Source organism: Aphelocoma coerulescens, chromosome 5 (genome assembly GCF_041296385.1).
Source record: "Aphelocoma coerulescens isolate FSJ_1873_10779 chromosome 5, UR_Acoe_1.0, whole genome shotgun sequence".
In the NCBI taxonomy this organism is placed as follows: Eukaryota; Metazoa; Chordata; class Aves; order Passeriformes; family Corvidae; genus Aphelocoma; species Aphelocoma coerulescens.
In genome coordinates this window covers 2427831-2441908 of record NC_091019.1, presented here as the reverse complement: position 1 = coordinate 2441908, position 14078 = coordinate 2427831, and the positions used below count along the sequence as shown (strand labels likewise).

The window sequence follows — 14078 nt, the reverse complement described above, 5'->3', positions numbered from 1 at the left end:
CTGCCATCCGCCGCTCCCGGTGCCGTTGCCTGTTCCCGGTGCCCGGTGCGGCCCCGCCCCGCGCCGCCGCGCTGCGCCGCCGCCGCCCCCGCGCAGCCATTGCGGGCAGGCCCCGCGCTGCGGCCCGGTCCGTCCGCCCCGGCGGCCCCGGGGACATGGTGCCGGGATGGCCCGGCCCGCCGACACCTTCCCGCTGCACCGGCTCGTCTGGCACAACCGGCACCAGGCGCTGGACAGCGCCCTGCGCGCGGGGACGGTGGGAACGGCGCCGGGAGCGGCACCGGGAGCGGCGCCGGGCAGCGGGCACCCCCCCACGCACCGGCACCGGGAACGGGAGGGGATGGGGAGGAGAACGGCGGGGCCCTCAGCGCGGGGATGTGGGGACTGGGAGCTCTGGGAATGCTGGGGGGGGGGGACTGGGAGCACTGGAGGAAACCGGGAGCGCTCTGCGCGGGGGGGGTGGGGGGGGATGCTGGGAGGGCTGGAAGGACCGGGAGCACTGCGGGGACTGGGGAGCCTTGAGGGACTGGGAGCACTGGAGGGAGACTGAGAGCGCTTGGGAAGGCTGGGGACACAGGCGCTGGGAGCACTGGGAGAAGACTGGGAGCATTGCAGAGGGACTGGAAGCACTAGGAGAGACTGGGGGCACAGGGGACTGGGAGAACTGGGGGCACAGGGCACTGGGGGGACTGGAGGGAGGCTGGGAAGACTGGGAGTGTGGGGAGCTGGCAGCACTGGGTGGGGAGGACACCACGGGGAGCACCTGGGAGGACTGGGAACACTGGAGGAAGACCGGGAGCACTGTGAGGACTGGGAGTACCAGGGGAGACTGGGACTCAGGGGACTGGGAGCACTGGAAGAACTGGTGGCACTGGAAGGACTGGTGACACTGGGATAATAAGGGGCTGTAGCAACAAAGGCCTGGAAGCAACTGGGAGCTCTGGGATCGGGTTAGCAGCCCTGGGAGAAGAGGGGGCTGGGAGCACCAGGCCTTGGGAGCACGGGGGGTGCAGGGGGGGCACTGGGGTGGCACGGGGAGGGGACAGTGACCCCGCCACCTTTCCAGCACGACGTGGAGCTGATGGACCCGCGTGGCCGGACGCCCCTGGAGCTGGCCGTGTCCCTGGGCCATCTGGAGTCGGTGCGGGTGCTGCTGCGGCACAACGCCAACGTGGGCCGGGAGAACGCCAACGGATGGACGGGTACGGGGCCACCACGGGGACTTGGGGACACCATCCAGGGGTGCGGGTGACCCTGGCTGACGGTGCCCCGTGTCCCCAGTGCTGCAGGAGGCAGTGAGCACGGGGGACCCCGAGATGGTGCAACTGGTGCTCCAGTACCGCGACTACCAGCGCGCGACGCGGCGCCTCGCCGGCATCCCCGAGCTGCTCAGCAAGCTGCGGCGGGTACGGCCCCTCAGAACTGCACCCTGAACCCCCAGACCTCCCCACGGACACCCCCCACATCGCCCCACTCTGCCAGGACCCCAGTAGGGATCCCCATCCCTTCGCTCAAGGCTCCCCTCCTCCCCAGTGACCTCAGCAGGGAGCCCCCAGCCACCCCACACATCCCCCACCATGCTCCTCATCCCTTCCAGGCGTCCGACTTCTACGTGGAGATGAAGTGGGAGTTCACCAGCTGGGGTGAGCGTGGCCGGGCTGGGCGGGGGAAGGGGATCCCCAGGGGCTCCCCCGGCCGCGGGGCTGAGGGGTCCCTGTGCCCGCAGTGCCCCTGGTGTCCAAGGTGTGTCCCAGTGACGTGTACCGCGTGTGGAAGCGCGGCGAGAGCCTGCGGGTGGACACCACCTTGCTGGGCTTCGAGCACATGACATGGCAGCGCGGCCGCCGCAGCTACATCTTCAAAGGGGAAGGTCAGCTCCAACCCCCCCCCCCCCCCCCCCCCGCGGCCCCCCAGAACCCTTCAGTCACCCCAGACTCCCTGCACCATAAGTACACCACTGTAAAGAGCTGTCTGGATTCCCTGGGAGCCTTCTGGTCACTGTGCGGAGCCGCAGACCCCCTGCACTCTTAAGTGCGCCCCTGTAAAGACCCCATATCCCCTAGAGGGACTCCCCTGAGGATCCCCCAGGCCCCCTGCACTATAAATACTCTCATAAGGACCTCCCAGATCTCCCAGAGGGCCCCCCTGGGATTTCAGTTCCCCCGTCCTGAGGGGGACACCTCAGTCCTTACATGTACCAGGGACCCCTTGTTCCCCAGATCCTCTGTAGTGACTCCATGGACACCCCAATTCCCCCTTGCTGAGGGGATCACCTGAGCCCCTACATGTACCTCGAGGGACCCCCAATTCCCCAGATCTTCTATAGCCACTCCATGGGGACCCCAATTCTTCCTTCCTGAGGGGTCCCCCTCATGTACCCGATTCCTTCAAACCACCTCCAGCCCGGGGGGTGTCATGGGGGCCTGGGCGCTGACCCCACCCGTGTCCCCACGCAGACGAAGGGGCCGTGGTGATGGAGGTGGACCACGACAAGCAGGTGGTGTACACGGAGACGCTGGCGCTGGCCCTGCACGAGCCCGAGCTGCTGCTGGCGGCCATGCAGCCCACCGAGGAGCACGTGGCCGGCCGGCTCACCTCGCCCATCGTCTCCACGCACCTGGACACCCGGAATATCGCCTTCGAGAGGTGGGAGGGGGCTGGGAAGAGCAGCGCTCAGCGGGAAGGGGCTGCGCGAGGGGGAAGCGCGGGCGGAGGGGAAGGAAACGCTGGTGCAAGAGGGTGACCTGAGGCCTCCCCGCTCCCCCAGGAACAAGTCTGGGATCTGGGGCTGGCGTTCAGAGAAGATGGAGGTGGTCAGCGGCTACGAGGCCAAGGTGAGCACGGAGGCTGGGGGGGTGCTGGGGACAGCCTGGAGTGGGGCAGGGCTGACGTTGTCCCCACACCAGGTGTACAGTGCCAGCAACGTCGAGCTGGTGACCAAGACTAGGACGGAGCATCTCTCCGATCAGGACAAGTCACGCAGCAAAGGTGACAGCCCCGTCAGCCAGTCAGGGGGCCTGTACACGGCCGGGGCACGCCACCCTTCCTTCCTGGGTGCCACCTTCCTGGGTGGCACACGTGTCAGGCGTGGGACACTGTGGGTGTGACATGTGACAGGCGTGCGGGGTGTCACCCATGAGGGGTGTGACCTGTGCCTGCCCTGGGGGTCCCCCCCACTGCCCACAGCTCACCCCTGCACCTCCCTCCAGGCTCCAAGACACCCTTCCACTCCTTCCTGGGCATCGCGCAGCAGCACGGCACCCACAACGGAGTGAGTGGCCATCCCAGGGGGTCCCTGGGGGAACTGGGGGTCTCCAGGGGGGCCTGAGCGGTGCCGGTGTCCCCACAGGCACCTGTCCTGCAGGCTGCCAGCCCCACCAACCCCACGGCCATCACCCCTGAGGAGTACTTTGACCCCCACTTCGACCTGGAGACCCGCAACATCGGGCGCCCCATTGAGATGTCCAGCAAGGTGCAGAGGTGAGGCCTCCGCCCCGGGGTCAGGACCTATGGGATGGTGACAGGGTCCTGGGGGTGTGGCACTGGGTGTCAGGAATTACGGGGGGTGGAGATGGGATCCCAAGGGACAGGACACCAGGTGACAGGAGCCCTGGGAGTGGTGATGGCGTCCCGGGGGCTGTGACACAAGGGTGGTGCCGGGCCCCAGGCAGTGAGGTGATGATGGACTCCCAGGACAGTGGCACTGGACATCAGCACCCATGGGGTGGTGACAGGGTCCTCAGGGCCGTGCCACTGGGTGTCCACACCCCGGGGGTGTTGCTAGGGCCCTGGGGCGGTGCTGGTGGCCAGTGGCCCCACTGGGTCCCGTGCCCACGGTGGTGCCCGGGCAGGTTCAAGGCGACGCTGTGGCTGTGCGAGCAGCACCCGCTGTCGCTGGCGGAGCAGGTGACACCCATCATCGACCTCATGGCCATCTCCAACGCCCACTTCGCCAAACTGCGTGACTTCATCACCCTCAAGCTGCCCCCCGGCTTCCCCGTCAAGATCGGTGAGAGGGAAAGCTTCGTTTGGGGTGGGATTAATTTGGGGCAGGGCTTCAATGGGGCCTTAACTGACCACTGTACTCACAGAGATCCCCCTGTTCCACGTGCTCAACGCCCGCATCACCTTCAGCAACCTGTGCGGGTGTGACCAGCCCCTGGGCTCCGTACGGATCTGTGCCCCCCAGGAGCCCCCCGGTGCCCACCCCCCCGGCACCCAGCCCCCCGGGCCCAGAGGTGAGGCTGGCAGGGTCCTGGCGCCAGGGAGTGCCAGGATTCCATGGATACGGAGTGGGGTGGGCATGCAGTGGGGTGACGTGGGGTGTTGTAGCATGCCATGGGGAGCTGTGGGAGTGCTGTGGGGTGCTGTGGGCGCAATGTGCCATGGATGCGGGGTGCCGTGGGGACACCCAAGGGTGCTGACAGCTCCCCGTGCGCAGCAACGTGGCCGTTCCCGTGCGAGGTGGAGGCGGGCGTGTTCGAGGTGCCGGCGGGGTACACGGTGCTGGGCGCGGGGCGCAGCGAGCCCCTGCGGGATGAGGACGACGACCTGCTGCAGTTCGCCATCCAGCAGAGCCTGCTGGATGCCGGCACCGAGACCGACCAGGTGCGGCCGCACCCCCTCACCTGGACGCTCCCCACACGCGCCTGGGCGTGTCCCTCACGTGTGGCCGCACCCCACAGGTGACCATCTGGGAGGCGCTGACCAACACCCGCCCCGGCGCGGAGCCGCCGCCCTACGACGAGGACCTGCAGCTGGAAAGGTGAGGTTCCATCCACGGAACCCCATCCGTGGGGGCATGGCCCGGGGTGCCCCATCCACCTCACCTGGGCGGGGCCAGACTGGGAGGGGCAGGGGTTAAAGGTGTCAGGGTGGGGCAGGTACAGGGTCCGTGGGGGTCAGAGGGGCAGGGCTAAAAGGTGTCAGGGTGGGGCCACGGGAGGGGCTTCTTGCTGCCCAAAGGGTGTGGTCATAATGGGCGTGGCTAACCGCGGGTGTGGGTGTGGCTAGCAGCTGGGCGGGGCATGTGGGACAGGGCGTGGCTCTCCAGTCCAATATGGGGCTGTGAAGGAGGTGTGGCCACCTGGGGTGGGGCACAGGTGTGCCAGAGGGGGTGTGACTCCTGTGACAAGGGTGTGGCCCTGCTGCTGTCCCCTCGCCAGGGCCCTGCAGGAGAGCATGCTGCTGCAGGCCGGGCCCAGCGCCGAGCCCCCGGCCGCCGGGAGTCCCCCAGGAGCAGGCGGCGGGAGCCCCCCGGGCCCCCCCGGGTACGGCAGCTTTGCGGAGCAGCTGCGCTTGGCCATGGCGCTGTCGGAGCGGGAGCAGGAGGAGCGGGAGCGGCGGCGGCGTGAGGAGGACGAGGAGCTCCAGCGCATCCTGCGCCTCTCCCTCACCGAGAAGTAGCGCCCCGGGGCGCTCCATGCCGGGACAGGGACGTCCCACACAGGGACGAGGGTGTCCCATGTGGGGTCACCCCACGCAGGGACACGGATGTCCCACGTGGGGACACTCCTTGCAGGGATAGGGACACCCCGCCCAGGGGACACCCCAGTGTGGGCACTGTCCCACACCAGGACGCCCCAGCGCCTGGGCAGCAGCCGGTGCCGGGGTGGCCCCGCCGTGATGGGGACCCCCCTGATGTGGGCACAGCCCCCGCAGGGGGGAATTTGATCCAGGGATCCTCCTACCCCCGGGACCCCCAATCCAGAGCTCTTCTCCTGCCAGGCCCAAACCTCAGCACAGGGACCCTCACCTGGGGACCCTCCCCCTCCAGGGACACCCCAATGCCCAGGACCCCTTCCTAGGGACCCCCCTCCTCTTTGGTGTTGTACTGTGACCCTGTGGGGGGCAGGACAGACCTGGGGATCCCCGTGGGATGCGGGTGACCCCTATTTTAAGGCACTCCAGTGTGGGGGGGGCTGCTGGGGGACCCCCAGGCCCCGTGTTTCGGGGCAGTGCGGGGCAGGGGGGCCCCGAATGTCTGTACATATACATATACATATATATATATATATACACACACACGCTTGTCTGTGCCTGGGGGGTGATGAGTGGGGTGTCCCGGGGGTGGAGCATGGGAAAAGGGATGGATCCTGCACGTGGGGTGGGGCTCAGGTGATGGGACTCACCCAGTAAGCGTGTGGGTGGCACTGGTGGGGTGCTTCTCTTCAGCTCGCCCCAAATCTGGCCCTGTGCCCCTGTTCCTGGCCCAGGGATTGATTTATTTCGTTTATATTACTCGGGAAAAGACCCCTGCCCAGGGAGGGGGAATTTGGCTGGGGAGCCATGGGGTGGCAAGGGGTTTTTGGGGGTGACCTGCCGGGGACGCTTGGGGGATTCCCACCGGATGAAACCTGGCGTGTCCCAGATGCCAGTGACTCTCGGGAGGTCCACAGTTTCTGGGGATCTGGGGAGGGCGTCACACATTCTGGGGACCTGGGGGAGGGTCCCACGTGCCGGAGGGCTCCCACTTTCAGAGGAACTGGGGGTGTCCCAAGTGCTGGAGTGTCAATCCTGCCTTGCCCACACCGATGTGGGTCCCGGGGGGTTCCGGGGCACCGGGGAGGTCCCGTTCTGACGGAGGGCGGTCTAGGGGTCTCGGCTGCCGTGTTTCCGTGGCGGAGGAGGGCCGTGCCGTGCCAGGCCGTGCCCGGGGCCGTGCCCGCTCCCGCTCCCGTTCCCGTTCCCGTCCGGGCGGGGCAGCGGAGGCGCTTCCTGGTGCGGGGGGGCGGCGCAGCGGGGCATGGCGCTGGTGACGGTGCGGCGGGCGGGGGGCTCCGCCGGGGGCCCCGCGGTGAGTGCGGTGCCGGGCCGGGGCATCCCGGCGGGGACGGCACGGGGGGCGGGCGGGGGGTCCCGGAGCCCCGGGAGATCCCGGTGCGGGCTGGCACAGGGGCTCCCGGGGGAGTACGGGCGGTCCCAGAGCCGCGGGGGCTCCCGGTGCGGGGGTACGGGAAGGACCGCGGGGGGATCCCGGAGCTCCTGCGGGTCGCGGTGCCCTGGGGGATGCCGGCGCGACGAGTGCGGGCTGTGCGGGGGTGTCTCGGAGCCCCGGGGATTCCCGGTGCGGAAGGTCTCGCTGTCCCGGGCCGTCCCAGCGCGGAGGTGGAGGGGGGAAGGTTGCTCTGGTCGCTCCCGGTGCGGGGTTATCCCAGGCGCTTCCGATGGGACTTTACTGGGAGTTTACTGGGAGCCGAGTTGCCCTCAGCACGTGTTGGAGTTTCCTGTGCTCCCCGCTGAGGTTTTCCCGAAGTTAAGGGAGGAATATGGGGGTGTGAAGGGGGGGGGGCGGTATTCCCAAGTTGCTCCCACTTTCCCCAGCGCTCCCGGTCCCTTCGCTGTCCCAGTGCCCCCCAGTGCCCCCTTCCCCTCTTCCTCCAGTAACCACTGGGCCTTTTCTGGGTGCTCAGGCCCCCCCCTTCCAGCACTTCCACCCAGCCAGGGGTGGGGGGCACAGAGGCAGGACCCCCCCGCCATCCCGAGGGGGGTGCCCAAGGATCCATCTCCACAGCAGGACCCCCAAAGGGCCCCCATGCCCCACCATGGGGCCCACACTCTTTGGAGGGGATGGGTGTTGTTAGGGGATCACCGGACTGTGGTGTCTGTGCTGAGGGGAGCTTGTGGGGTCTGGTCCATGCCCTGGGGTCACATTTTCCCCAGGAATTGCCTCCCAATTTGCAGGAGGAAGATGCTCCCAGACGTGGCCAACTGCAGCGACGGTGAGAGGGGGCTCCGAAGCCCCGGGCTGGGGAGGGGACACAGTTGCCCCCACCTTGGGGGAGCACTCTGGGGGTGCTCCGGGTGCTCAGGACCCTCCTGCCCCCCAGGCAGAGCTTCGTCATGGTCAAGGGGGCTGCGGTGCTGCTGCCTGCGGAGGAGCCCCCCCCGGCCGAGCCCCCCCCGACTGAGCCCCCCAGCCAGGCCCCAGGACAGCAGGAGCAGCACCTGCACCTCATGATGCAGCTGCTGCGCCCCCAGGACGCCATCCGGCTGGTGAGGCACGGATCCTCCCTCCAGGAACATGGGGATGGGATGGGGACAGGAACAGGGATGGGATATGGATGGGGACAAGGTGGGGAGAGAAAATTGACAGGATGGGACAGAATGGGCTGGGATGGGGATGGGATGGGATGAAGGTGGGAACAGGATGGGGAGAGCACAGGACAGGAGAGGATTGGGATGGGACAGAATGGGGATGGGAACAGAGAGAGGAAAGGAAAGGGAGTGGGATATGGACAACATGGGGGCATGGTAGGGTGGGATGGGAATAGAATGGGAATGGGGATGTTAGATGAGGACAAGATGGAGGTAAGACGGGATGGAATAGGATGCAATGAGGAGGGGAAATGGCCCTGCCTGATACTTCTCCCGGGTCAGTGGGAGCACTGGGAGCACAAGGGACAGATCCCCCCTCCGATGCCCCCTTTCCTGCAGGCGGTGCGGCTGGAGTCGGCGCGGCCGCGGCGGGTGCGGTACCTGCTGGTTGTGCGGCCGGAGGAGGAGGGAGCCGAGGCAGAGACGGCACTGCTGGGAGTGGATTTTGCCCACGAGGGGTGAGCGGGGCACGGGGGAGGCCCAGGGGGGCATCGGCACCCCCTGACCTCTGCCCACCCCAGGGCCACCCACTGCACCCTGGGCATGGTGCTGCCCCTCTGGAGCGATACCCAAGTGTTCCTCGATGGCGACGGGTAAGGACAGGCTGGAATTTTGGGACAGGGAGGGGCTTAGAGGGGTTGGGGTGCGTGCCCTGACCCACGTATGTCCCCACGGTGCCCAGGGGGTTCAGCGTGACATCGGGGGGACAGACCCGCATCTTCAAGCCCATCTCTGTGCAGACCATGTGGTGAGAGAGGCCCGCGTGTGACCGGGGGCATGGGGGGCATGGGGACCACCCTGGGCACGGGGTTGTGGGTGGCATGGTGAGCACAAGGGGGGTGGGCACCATGTCAGGGACTGGAGATTTGGGCACTGCCATGGGCATGGGGGATGCTGTCACCATCCTGGGCACGGGGACGTGGGCACCACGCTGGACACAGGGATGTGGGCAGTGGGGCTTTGGGGATCACCACAATCACCACCACGGGCACCACCATGGGCACCCGGGCACAGTCATGGGGATAGAGCTGGGGAGGGTCTGGGCAGCAGCCACACGCTGGGGACAGCCGGTGAGGAGACGCAGCTGTCGGGGTGGCGCTGGCAGTGCAGGGGTGGCAGGTGCTGTGCGGCAGGGCCGTGCTGCAGGAGCTGCACCGCGCCTGTGAGGACGCTGCCCGCGGCGGGCACATCCCCGGTGGCCCCGCGCTGGCCTGGGCCGGCGGCTACGCGGCCGTGCTGGGCTCGGAGCAGAGCTGCCTCAACGAGTGGCTGGCCATGGCCGACCTCGAGTCCGTGCGCCCGGCCTCGCCCACGCCCCTCCGGTAAGATCCCCGCCGCGCCCCCGCCGCGCCCCACAGCCTGCCGGCCACTCTCTGGCAGGGCATGGTCTGGGTGGGGCAGGTGGCACCAGTGACAAGGCCGTGCCGGTGCCAGGCCGGCGATGCCAGAGCTGTCGGAGCAGGCAGTGCGGGCGCTGCTGCGGGACGTGATGGCCAGCGCCGACCTGGAGAACGTCACCTCCAAGGAGGTGGGTGGCACCGGGCAGGGGGTCCTGGGGACAGGTGGGGCCGGGCAGGGCCAGACCTCACCCGGGGCGCTGCCCAGGTGCGGGAGGAGTTGGAGCGGCGCACGGGGCACAGCCTGGCCGAGCACAAGGATTTCATCGACAACGAGATGCTGCTGGTGCTGGCGCAGATGGATCGGCCTTCCCGCGTCTTCCCGCACCTCTTCCTGGTGGGCAGCGGGGTGGGCGGGGCAGGCAGGGCAGATGGCAGCGTCCCCACCCCTCACTGCTGTCACCACACAGGGCTCCGAGTGGAACGCGGCCAACCTGGAGGAGCTGCAGCAGAATAGGTGAGCAGGGGGTGGCACTGTCATGGGGTCATCATCATGGGGTGCCACTGGGGTGTCACCCGTGTCACCGCAGGGTCACCCACATCCTGAACGTGGCGCGGGAGATCGACAACTTCTTCCCGGCACTGTTCACGTACATGAACGTGCGGGTGTACGACGAGGAGGCAGCCGAGCTCCTGCCCCACTGGAACGACACCTTCCTCTTCCTCTCCCGTGTCCGGTTGGTGGGCATGGGGGGTGACACCAGGGGGGACATCGTGGGCACAGAGGGGCAGGGACTGGAGGTGGGGCCCGGGCAGAGGGGGGCATGGGGAGGGGGTCTTGATGAATGAGGTGCTGGGGTGCACTGGGCGCTTGGGGGCTCTGGGGTGTGGGATCCTTGGGGACACCAGAGTTCCCAGGGACACCGGGTGGCTGGGGGATGCTGGGAGCCCTGGGGATCCTGGGACAGCAGGGGGGCACTGGGAGCCCTGCAGACACGGTGTCCCCAAGTGTCCCCCGTGCCATGGTGCCAGCAGAGGGTTCCACAGGTCGGCAGGAGGCCGGGCACTGGTGCACTGCCGGATGGGGCTGAGCCGCTCGGCCGCCACGGTGCTGGCCTATGCCATGAAGGAATTCGGGTGGTCCCTGGAGCGGGCGCTGCGGCATGTCCGGCACTGCCGGCCCGGCGTCCTGCCCAACCCCGGCTTCATGCGCCAGCTCGACTTCTACCAGGGCATCCTGAGCGCCAGGTGCGTGGGGACAGGGTGGGGACAACGGGGTGGGGCCAAGCGGGTGAGGGCAGGTGGGCATGAGCAGGTGAATAGGGACAGGTGGGAGGGACCAAGTGGGTCGGGCCTGGGCCAACCACACCCCTGTGTGATAAGAGGGTGGGGCTGTTGTGGCCACACCCCTTTGTGTGGAGTGGGTGGGGCCCTATTCGGGGAGGGGTGAATTTTGTGGGGGAGGAGCCTGTTGGAACCCCACCCCACGCCTAGTGGGTGTGGCTCCAAGCCGGGGGGCGTGGCCAGGTGCTGACTGACAGGTCTGTGGCAGCCGGCACAGCAGCCTGTGGGAGCCCCGGGCGGCCGAGCGGACGCCGCACGCCGAGGAGGACACCGCGAGGGACACGAGCATCCTGTCCCCGCCGTCCTCCCCGCTGGCGTCCCCGCAGCCCTCTGAGGAGGAGGCAGCCGGCGGGGGGCTGCTGGGGGCCTCTCGGCGGCCCCGCATCTCCCTGTGCGCCGTCATGCGGACCATCAGCCTGCTGGAGACCCCCGAGCCCCCCGAGCTGCTGGGGGAGCCCCTGGCCGGGGAGGTGAGCGGCGGCCTGGGTGGGCTGAGGGTTGCGGCCGCAGGGTGACAGCGGCATGGGATGACCCTGCTGTCCCCCCTCAGGTGTTCAAGGCCGCGGAGGAAGTGGGGGATCCCTCGCCGAGGCCACGACCCTCGTCCCGCCCGCGCGGGGTGGTGCGCCAGGCCAGCCTGGATGGCGGCCCCGCCCCCTTCTGTGACCACACCCATAGTGACGACCACGCCCAGTGCCACACCCATGCGCCTGACAACGCCCACACTGATGAACCCACTCCTTGATTTGGGGGGGTGGGACAGGGCCCCCCCGCTGCCACGGCAACGAGGGGGTGCGGCCTGTCCCGGGGCCGGGGCCATCGAGCCGGAACGCCCCGCCCACGCCACGCCCGCGCTCTGGGGGTGGGAGGCGCCTCTGCCTCAGCCCCGCACGCACAGAACACCGACACCGCTCCTGCACCGGCAATAAAGTGTGGAAATGGCAGCCCCCTGATGGCTCTGTGGCCCTGAGCGCGTGGAGGGTGGGGCGCCGTCAGGAGGGACCAGAGTGAAGGCTCTGGGGGCTGCGGGAGGCGGGCGCGCACAAGGACCCGGCCGCGCCATGTTGTGCGGCACGGAGGGAATGACAACTCCCGGCGGCCTTTGCGCGAGCAGCACAACTTCCGGGTTGCCATGGCAACCGTTGCGGCCTAGGCCCGAACTGGAGCCTGGGCTGGAATTAGGGCTGAAATTAGTGCTGGAAGCGGGACGGGGCAGTCCCGGGGCCCGGCAGCGAAGGAGTGAAGTGGGCAGAAAGTCTGCAGCCCGCTGTGGCCGTGGCAGAGGGGCAGGCTGGGCACACCCCGTCACTCACTGTCGTGGTGTCACCCCCTTCCCACCATGGTGTCCCTTCATGTTATGTCACTCCTGACCCACAGTACACCTTCCATTATCCCAGGTTGCTTCAAGCCCCTTCCAACCTGGCCTTGGGCACTTCCACGGCTTTCTGGGCAACCTGTGCCAAGGCCTCAGACCCTCACAGGGAGGAATTTCTTCCCAAAATCTCACCTAAACCCCTCTCCCAGGGAAGGCGATTCCTGGCTGGTACTGCCCCTGAGGCTGCTACTGTCCATCTCCTTGGGTTGTTCCTGTGGCTGGAGCTATCCCAGACACTTCCCCCCTTCCTGGGACACCCACCAGTTTGGGACTTACCCTCTGCCAAGGAAGGAGCATGGGAATCTCCCTCCTTCTTCCCACCAGGGGGGCACAACCCTGGGCTGGCTGGCTGTGGAGTGGTTATTTTTTGGGGGTCCACCTAAACACCTCAGTCCCGTGCCCAGCAGAGGAATTATGTCCCTGTAAAAGATATCCAAGGGACTGCAGCTCCAACAGAGAATAAGATCTGTCTGGGTAGTGCAATCCAGAGCCTGCAGTGTGAGTGGGATGGGAGCTGTGGGTGGCCCCCCACCCATCCCACGCCATCCCAGGTTAGTGCCAGCTCCGACGCTCCATTGCAGCCTTGGGATAGAAACTATTAATTTTATTGACGAAGCAACAGAAAAAGTTGGTGAATTAAGTCATTGATAACCCGAATAATCAACAGACATATCCTGTTATTTACGATTCTGCACACAGCAAAGCTGCTAATTAGGGCTAATAAACATCTGAATCCCACGGGACGCTGTCACTCTTCCCACCCCACTGCAGAACATCACCACAACCCACAGCCACTTGCCTCACCCCCCTGTGCTCACTTTCACTTGATTTTATACCTCATTCTTCATTTTTTCCCCCCATTTCTGGAGAAAAAAATCCCACCTCCCTTTCTTCACCCAAGAGTTGATTTTTCCCCCTGCGTCGCAGTTGGGTGGCATTAAACTGTGCGACTGGACACCCCGCCTGGCTTTTTTTTGGGGGGGGGGTGCAACTCCCTGCCCTCCCCCTGCACCCCAAGGGCTTCACCCCACCCCGTGCCCCCCCAGACAGCACACAGCACCCCTTCCTTCGCTCACACCAGCTTTAATCCGCCCGGTGTCCCTGGAATAGGGTCTGGGAGAGTCGGGAATGGTTCCCCCCCATTCCCTCGGCGCGGCGCCTCAGAGCTCGTACTCGTGCCAGAGGCTGCGGGGGCACAACGGGGGTCAGCGGGAAGGGCGTGGGGCACCGGGAGACGATGCCCTGTGCCCCCATCCCACCCCACACCCACCTGTAGGTGACATCGGGGTTGTCCCGGTGCTCCAGGAGGGCGTCACGGATGGCGCCGGGGGGGCTCAGCCCCAGCTCTTGTGCCCGCTCCCAGCGCTGCAGGCGGGTGATCCCTGCGGGATACCGGGGGTCAGCGGGGCCGGGGGGAGCCCGGGGTCACCGGGGGAACCGGGGGTGCTCACCGGTGCAGGGTCCGTATTCCCAGGAGAGATCGAAGCGCCGCAGCATCTCCAGGAGCGCCGGGTCCGGGGGGGGCTGCGAGGGGGCGCGGGGACAGTCCCGCACCTGCACCTTCACCTTCACCTTCACCTGCACCTTGTCCTTGTCCTTGTCCTTGTCCTTCTTGTCCTTGAGCCTGCCGGGGGGCCGCCCGGGGCCCCGCCGCCGCCGCCGCGGGAAGGAGTCGGTGATGCGCCGGGGCTGCTCCATGGCCCTGCGCGACATGGAGCTGGCACGGCCCCGCCGCTACCGGGAACAGGGCGGGACCCGCCGCTACCGGGAACCAGCGGGAGGGAGGGACCCGCCCCTGCCCGTGCCCGGGCGGAAGCGGCGGGGCCGGGCTGGGGAACCGGCCCCTGGGCACTCTCGGCCACTGCCACCCTGGCGGTGGTCCCGGTCCCCCGCCCCTCTCGACACCCCAGGCTGTCCCCGGGTGC

General features: G+C 67.6%; 3 protein-coding genes across 6 annotated transcripts; 2 read left to right on the top strand and 1 right to left on the bottom strand.

Moving 5' to 3' along the window:
• The first annotated feature begins 95 nt into the window (after positions 1-95).
• Positions 96-6009, top strand: ANKRD13D (ankyrin repeat domain 13D). 2 transcript variants are annotated; one of them, XM_069016329.1, is made up of 15 exons: positions 96-256; positions 1067-1202; positions 1282-1406; positions 1598-1643; positions 1727-1870; positions 2457-2646; positions 2768-2834; positions 2907-2988; positions 3210-3271; positions 3350-3480; positions 3852-4009; positions 4092-4180; positions 4417-4608; positions 4686-4765; positions 5166-6009. In XM_069016329.1, exons 1-15 carry the CDS (start codon positions 167-169, stop codon positions 5404-5406), a joined length of 1833 nt encoding a protein of 610 aa, XP_068872430.1. In that variant the 5' UTR covers positions 96-166; the 3' UTR covers positions 5407-6009. The 2 variants fall into 2 exon arrangements, with proteins under 2 accessions (XP_068872430.1, XP_068872429.1); XM_069016328.1 differs by having other exon boundaries at positions 4092-4238; positions 4442-4608.
• A 704-nt stretch (positions 6010-6713) lies between these two features.
• Positions 6714-11774, top strand: SSH3 (slingshot protein phosphatase 3). Of its 3 annotated transcripts, none has more exons than XM_069016324.1 (14): positions 6714-6796; positions 7684-7721; positions 7830-7995; positions 8437-8555; positions 8619-8690; positions 8780-8845; positions 9231-9419; positions 9532-9625; positions 9703-9831; positions 9905-9951; positions 10025-10171; positions 10482-10682; positions 10987-11248; positions 11329-11773. In XM_069016324.1, the coding sequence occupies exons 1-14, from the start codon at positions 6746-6748 to the stop codon at positions 11521-11523; spliced, it is 1776 nt and encodes a 591-aa protein (XP_068872425.1). In that variant the 5' UTR covers positions 6714-6745; the 3' UTR covers positions 11524-11773. The 3 variants fall into 3 exon arrangements, with proteins under 3 accessions (XP_068872425.1, XP_068872424.1, XP_068872423.1); XM_069016323.1 differs by having other exon boundaries at positions 6735-6796; positions 7663-7721; positions 11329-11774; XM_069016322.1 differs by lacking the exon at positions 6714-6796 and having other exon boundaries at positions 7027-7721; positions 11329-11774.
• Positions 11775-12742: 968 nt separating this feature from the next.
• On the bottom strand, positions 12743-13967 carry POLD4 (DNA polymerase delta 4, accessory subunit). The gene is made up of 3 exons (XM_069018794.1): positions 13605-13967; positions 13424-13535; positions 12743-13338 (listed from the first exon to the last, which is right to left on the bottom strand). The coding sequence occupies exons 1-3, from the start codon at positions 13864-13866 to the stop codon at positions 13314-13316; spliced, it is 399 nt and encodes a 132-aa protein (XP_068874895.1). The 5' UTR covers positions 13867-13967; the 3' UTR covers positions 12743-13313.
• Positions 13968-14078: the final 111 nt, after the last annotated feature.

Bases quoted from the DNA above. Each gene is read 5' to 3' on its own strand.
- ANKRD13D (XM_069016328.1), top strand. From the start codon at position 167: ATGGCCCGGCCCGCCGACACCTTCCCGCTGCACCGGCTCGTCTGGCAC. The intron at 2,835-2,906 runs GTGAGCACGGAG...TCCCCACACCAG, and splicing joins TCAGCGGCTACGAGGCCAAG to GTGTACAGTGCCAGCAACGT. The intron at 3,481-3,851 runs GTGAGGCCTCCG...GTGCCCGGGCAG, and splicing joins ATGTCCAGCAAGGTGCAGAG to GTTCAAGGCGACGCTGTGGC.
- SSH3 (XM_069016322.1), top strand. From the start codon at position 7,570: ATGGGTGTTGTTAGGGGATCACCGGACTGTGGTGTCTGTGCTGAGGGG. The intron at 8,691-8,779 runs GTAAGGACAGGC...CACGGTGCCCAG, and splicing joins GTGTTCCTCGATGGCGACGG to GGGGTTCAGCGTGACATCGG. The intron at 9,626-9,702 runs GTGGGTGGCACC...GGCGCTGCCCAG, and splicing joins AGAACGTCACCTCCAAGGAG to GTGCGGGAGGAGTTGGAGCG.
- POLD4 (XM_069018794.1), bottom strand. From the start codon at position 13,866: ATGTCGCGCAGGGCCATGGAGCAGCCCCGGCGCATCACCGACTCCTTC. The intron at 13,536-13,604 runs GTGAGCACCCCC...GGTATCCCGCAG, and splicing joins GGAATACGGACCCTGCACCG to GGATCACCCGCCTGCAGCGC. The intron at 13,339-13,423 runs GTGGGTGTGGGG...GTGCCCCCGCAG, and splicing joins AACCCCGATGTCACCTACAG to CCTCTGGCACGAGTACGAGC.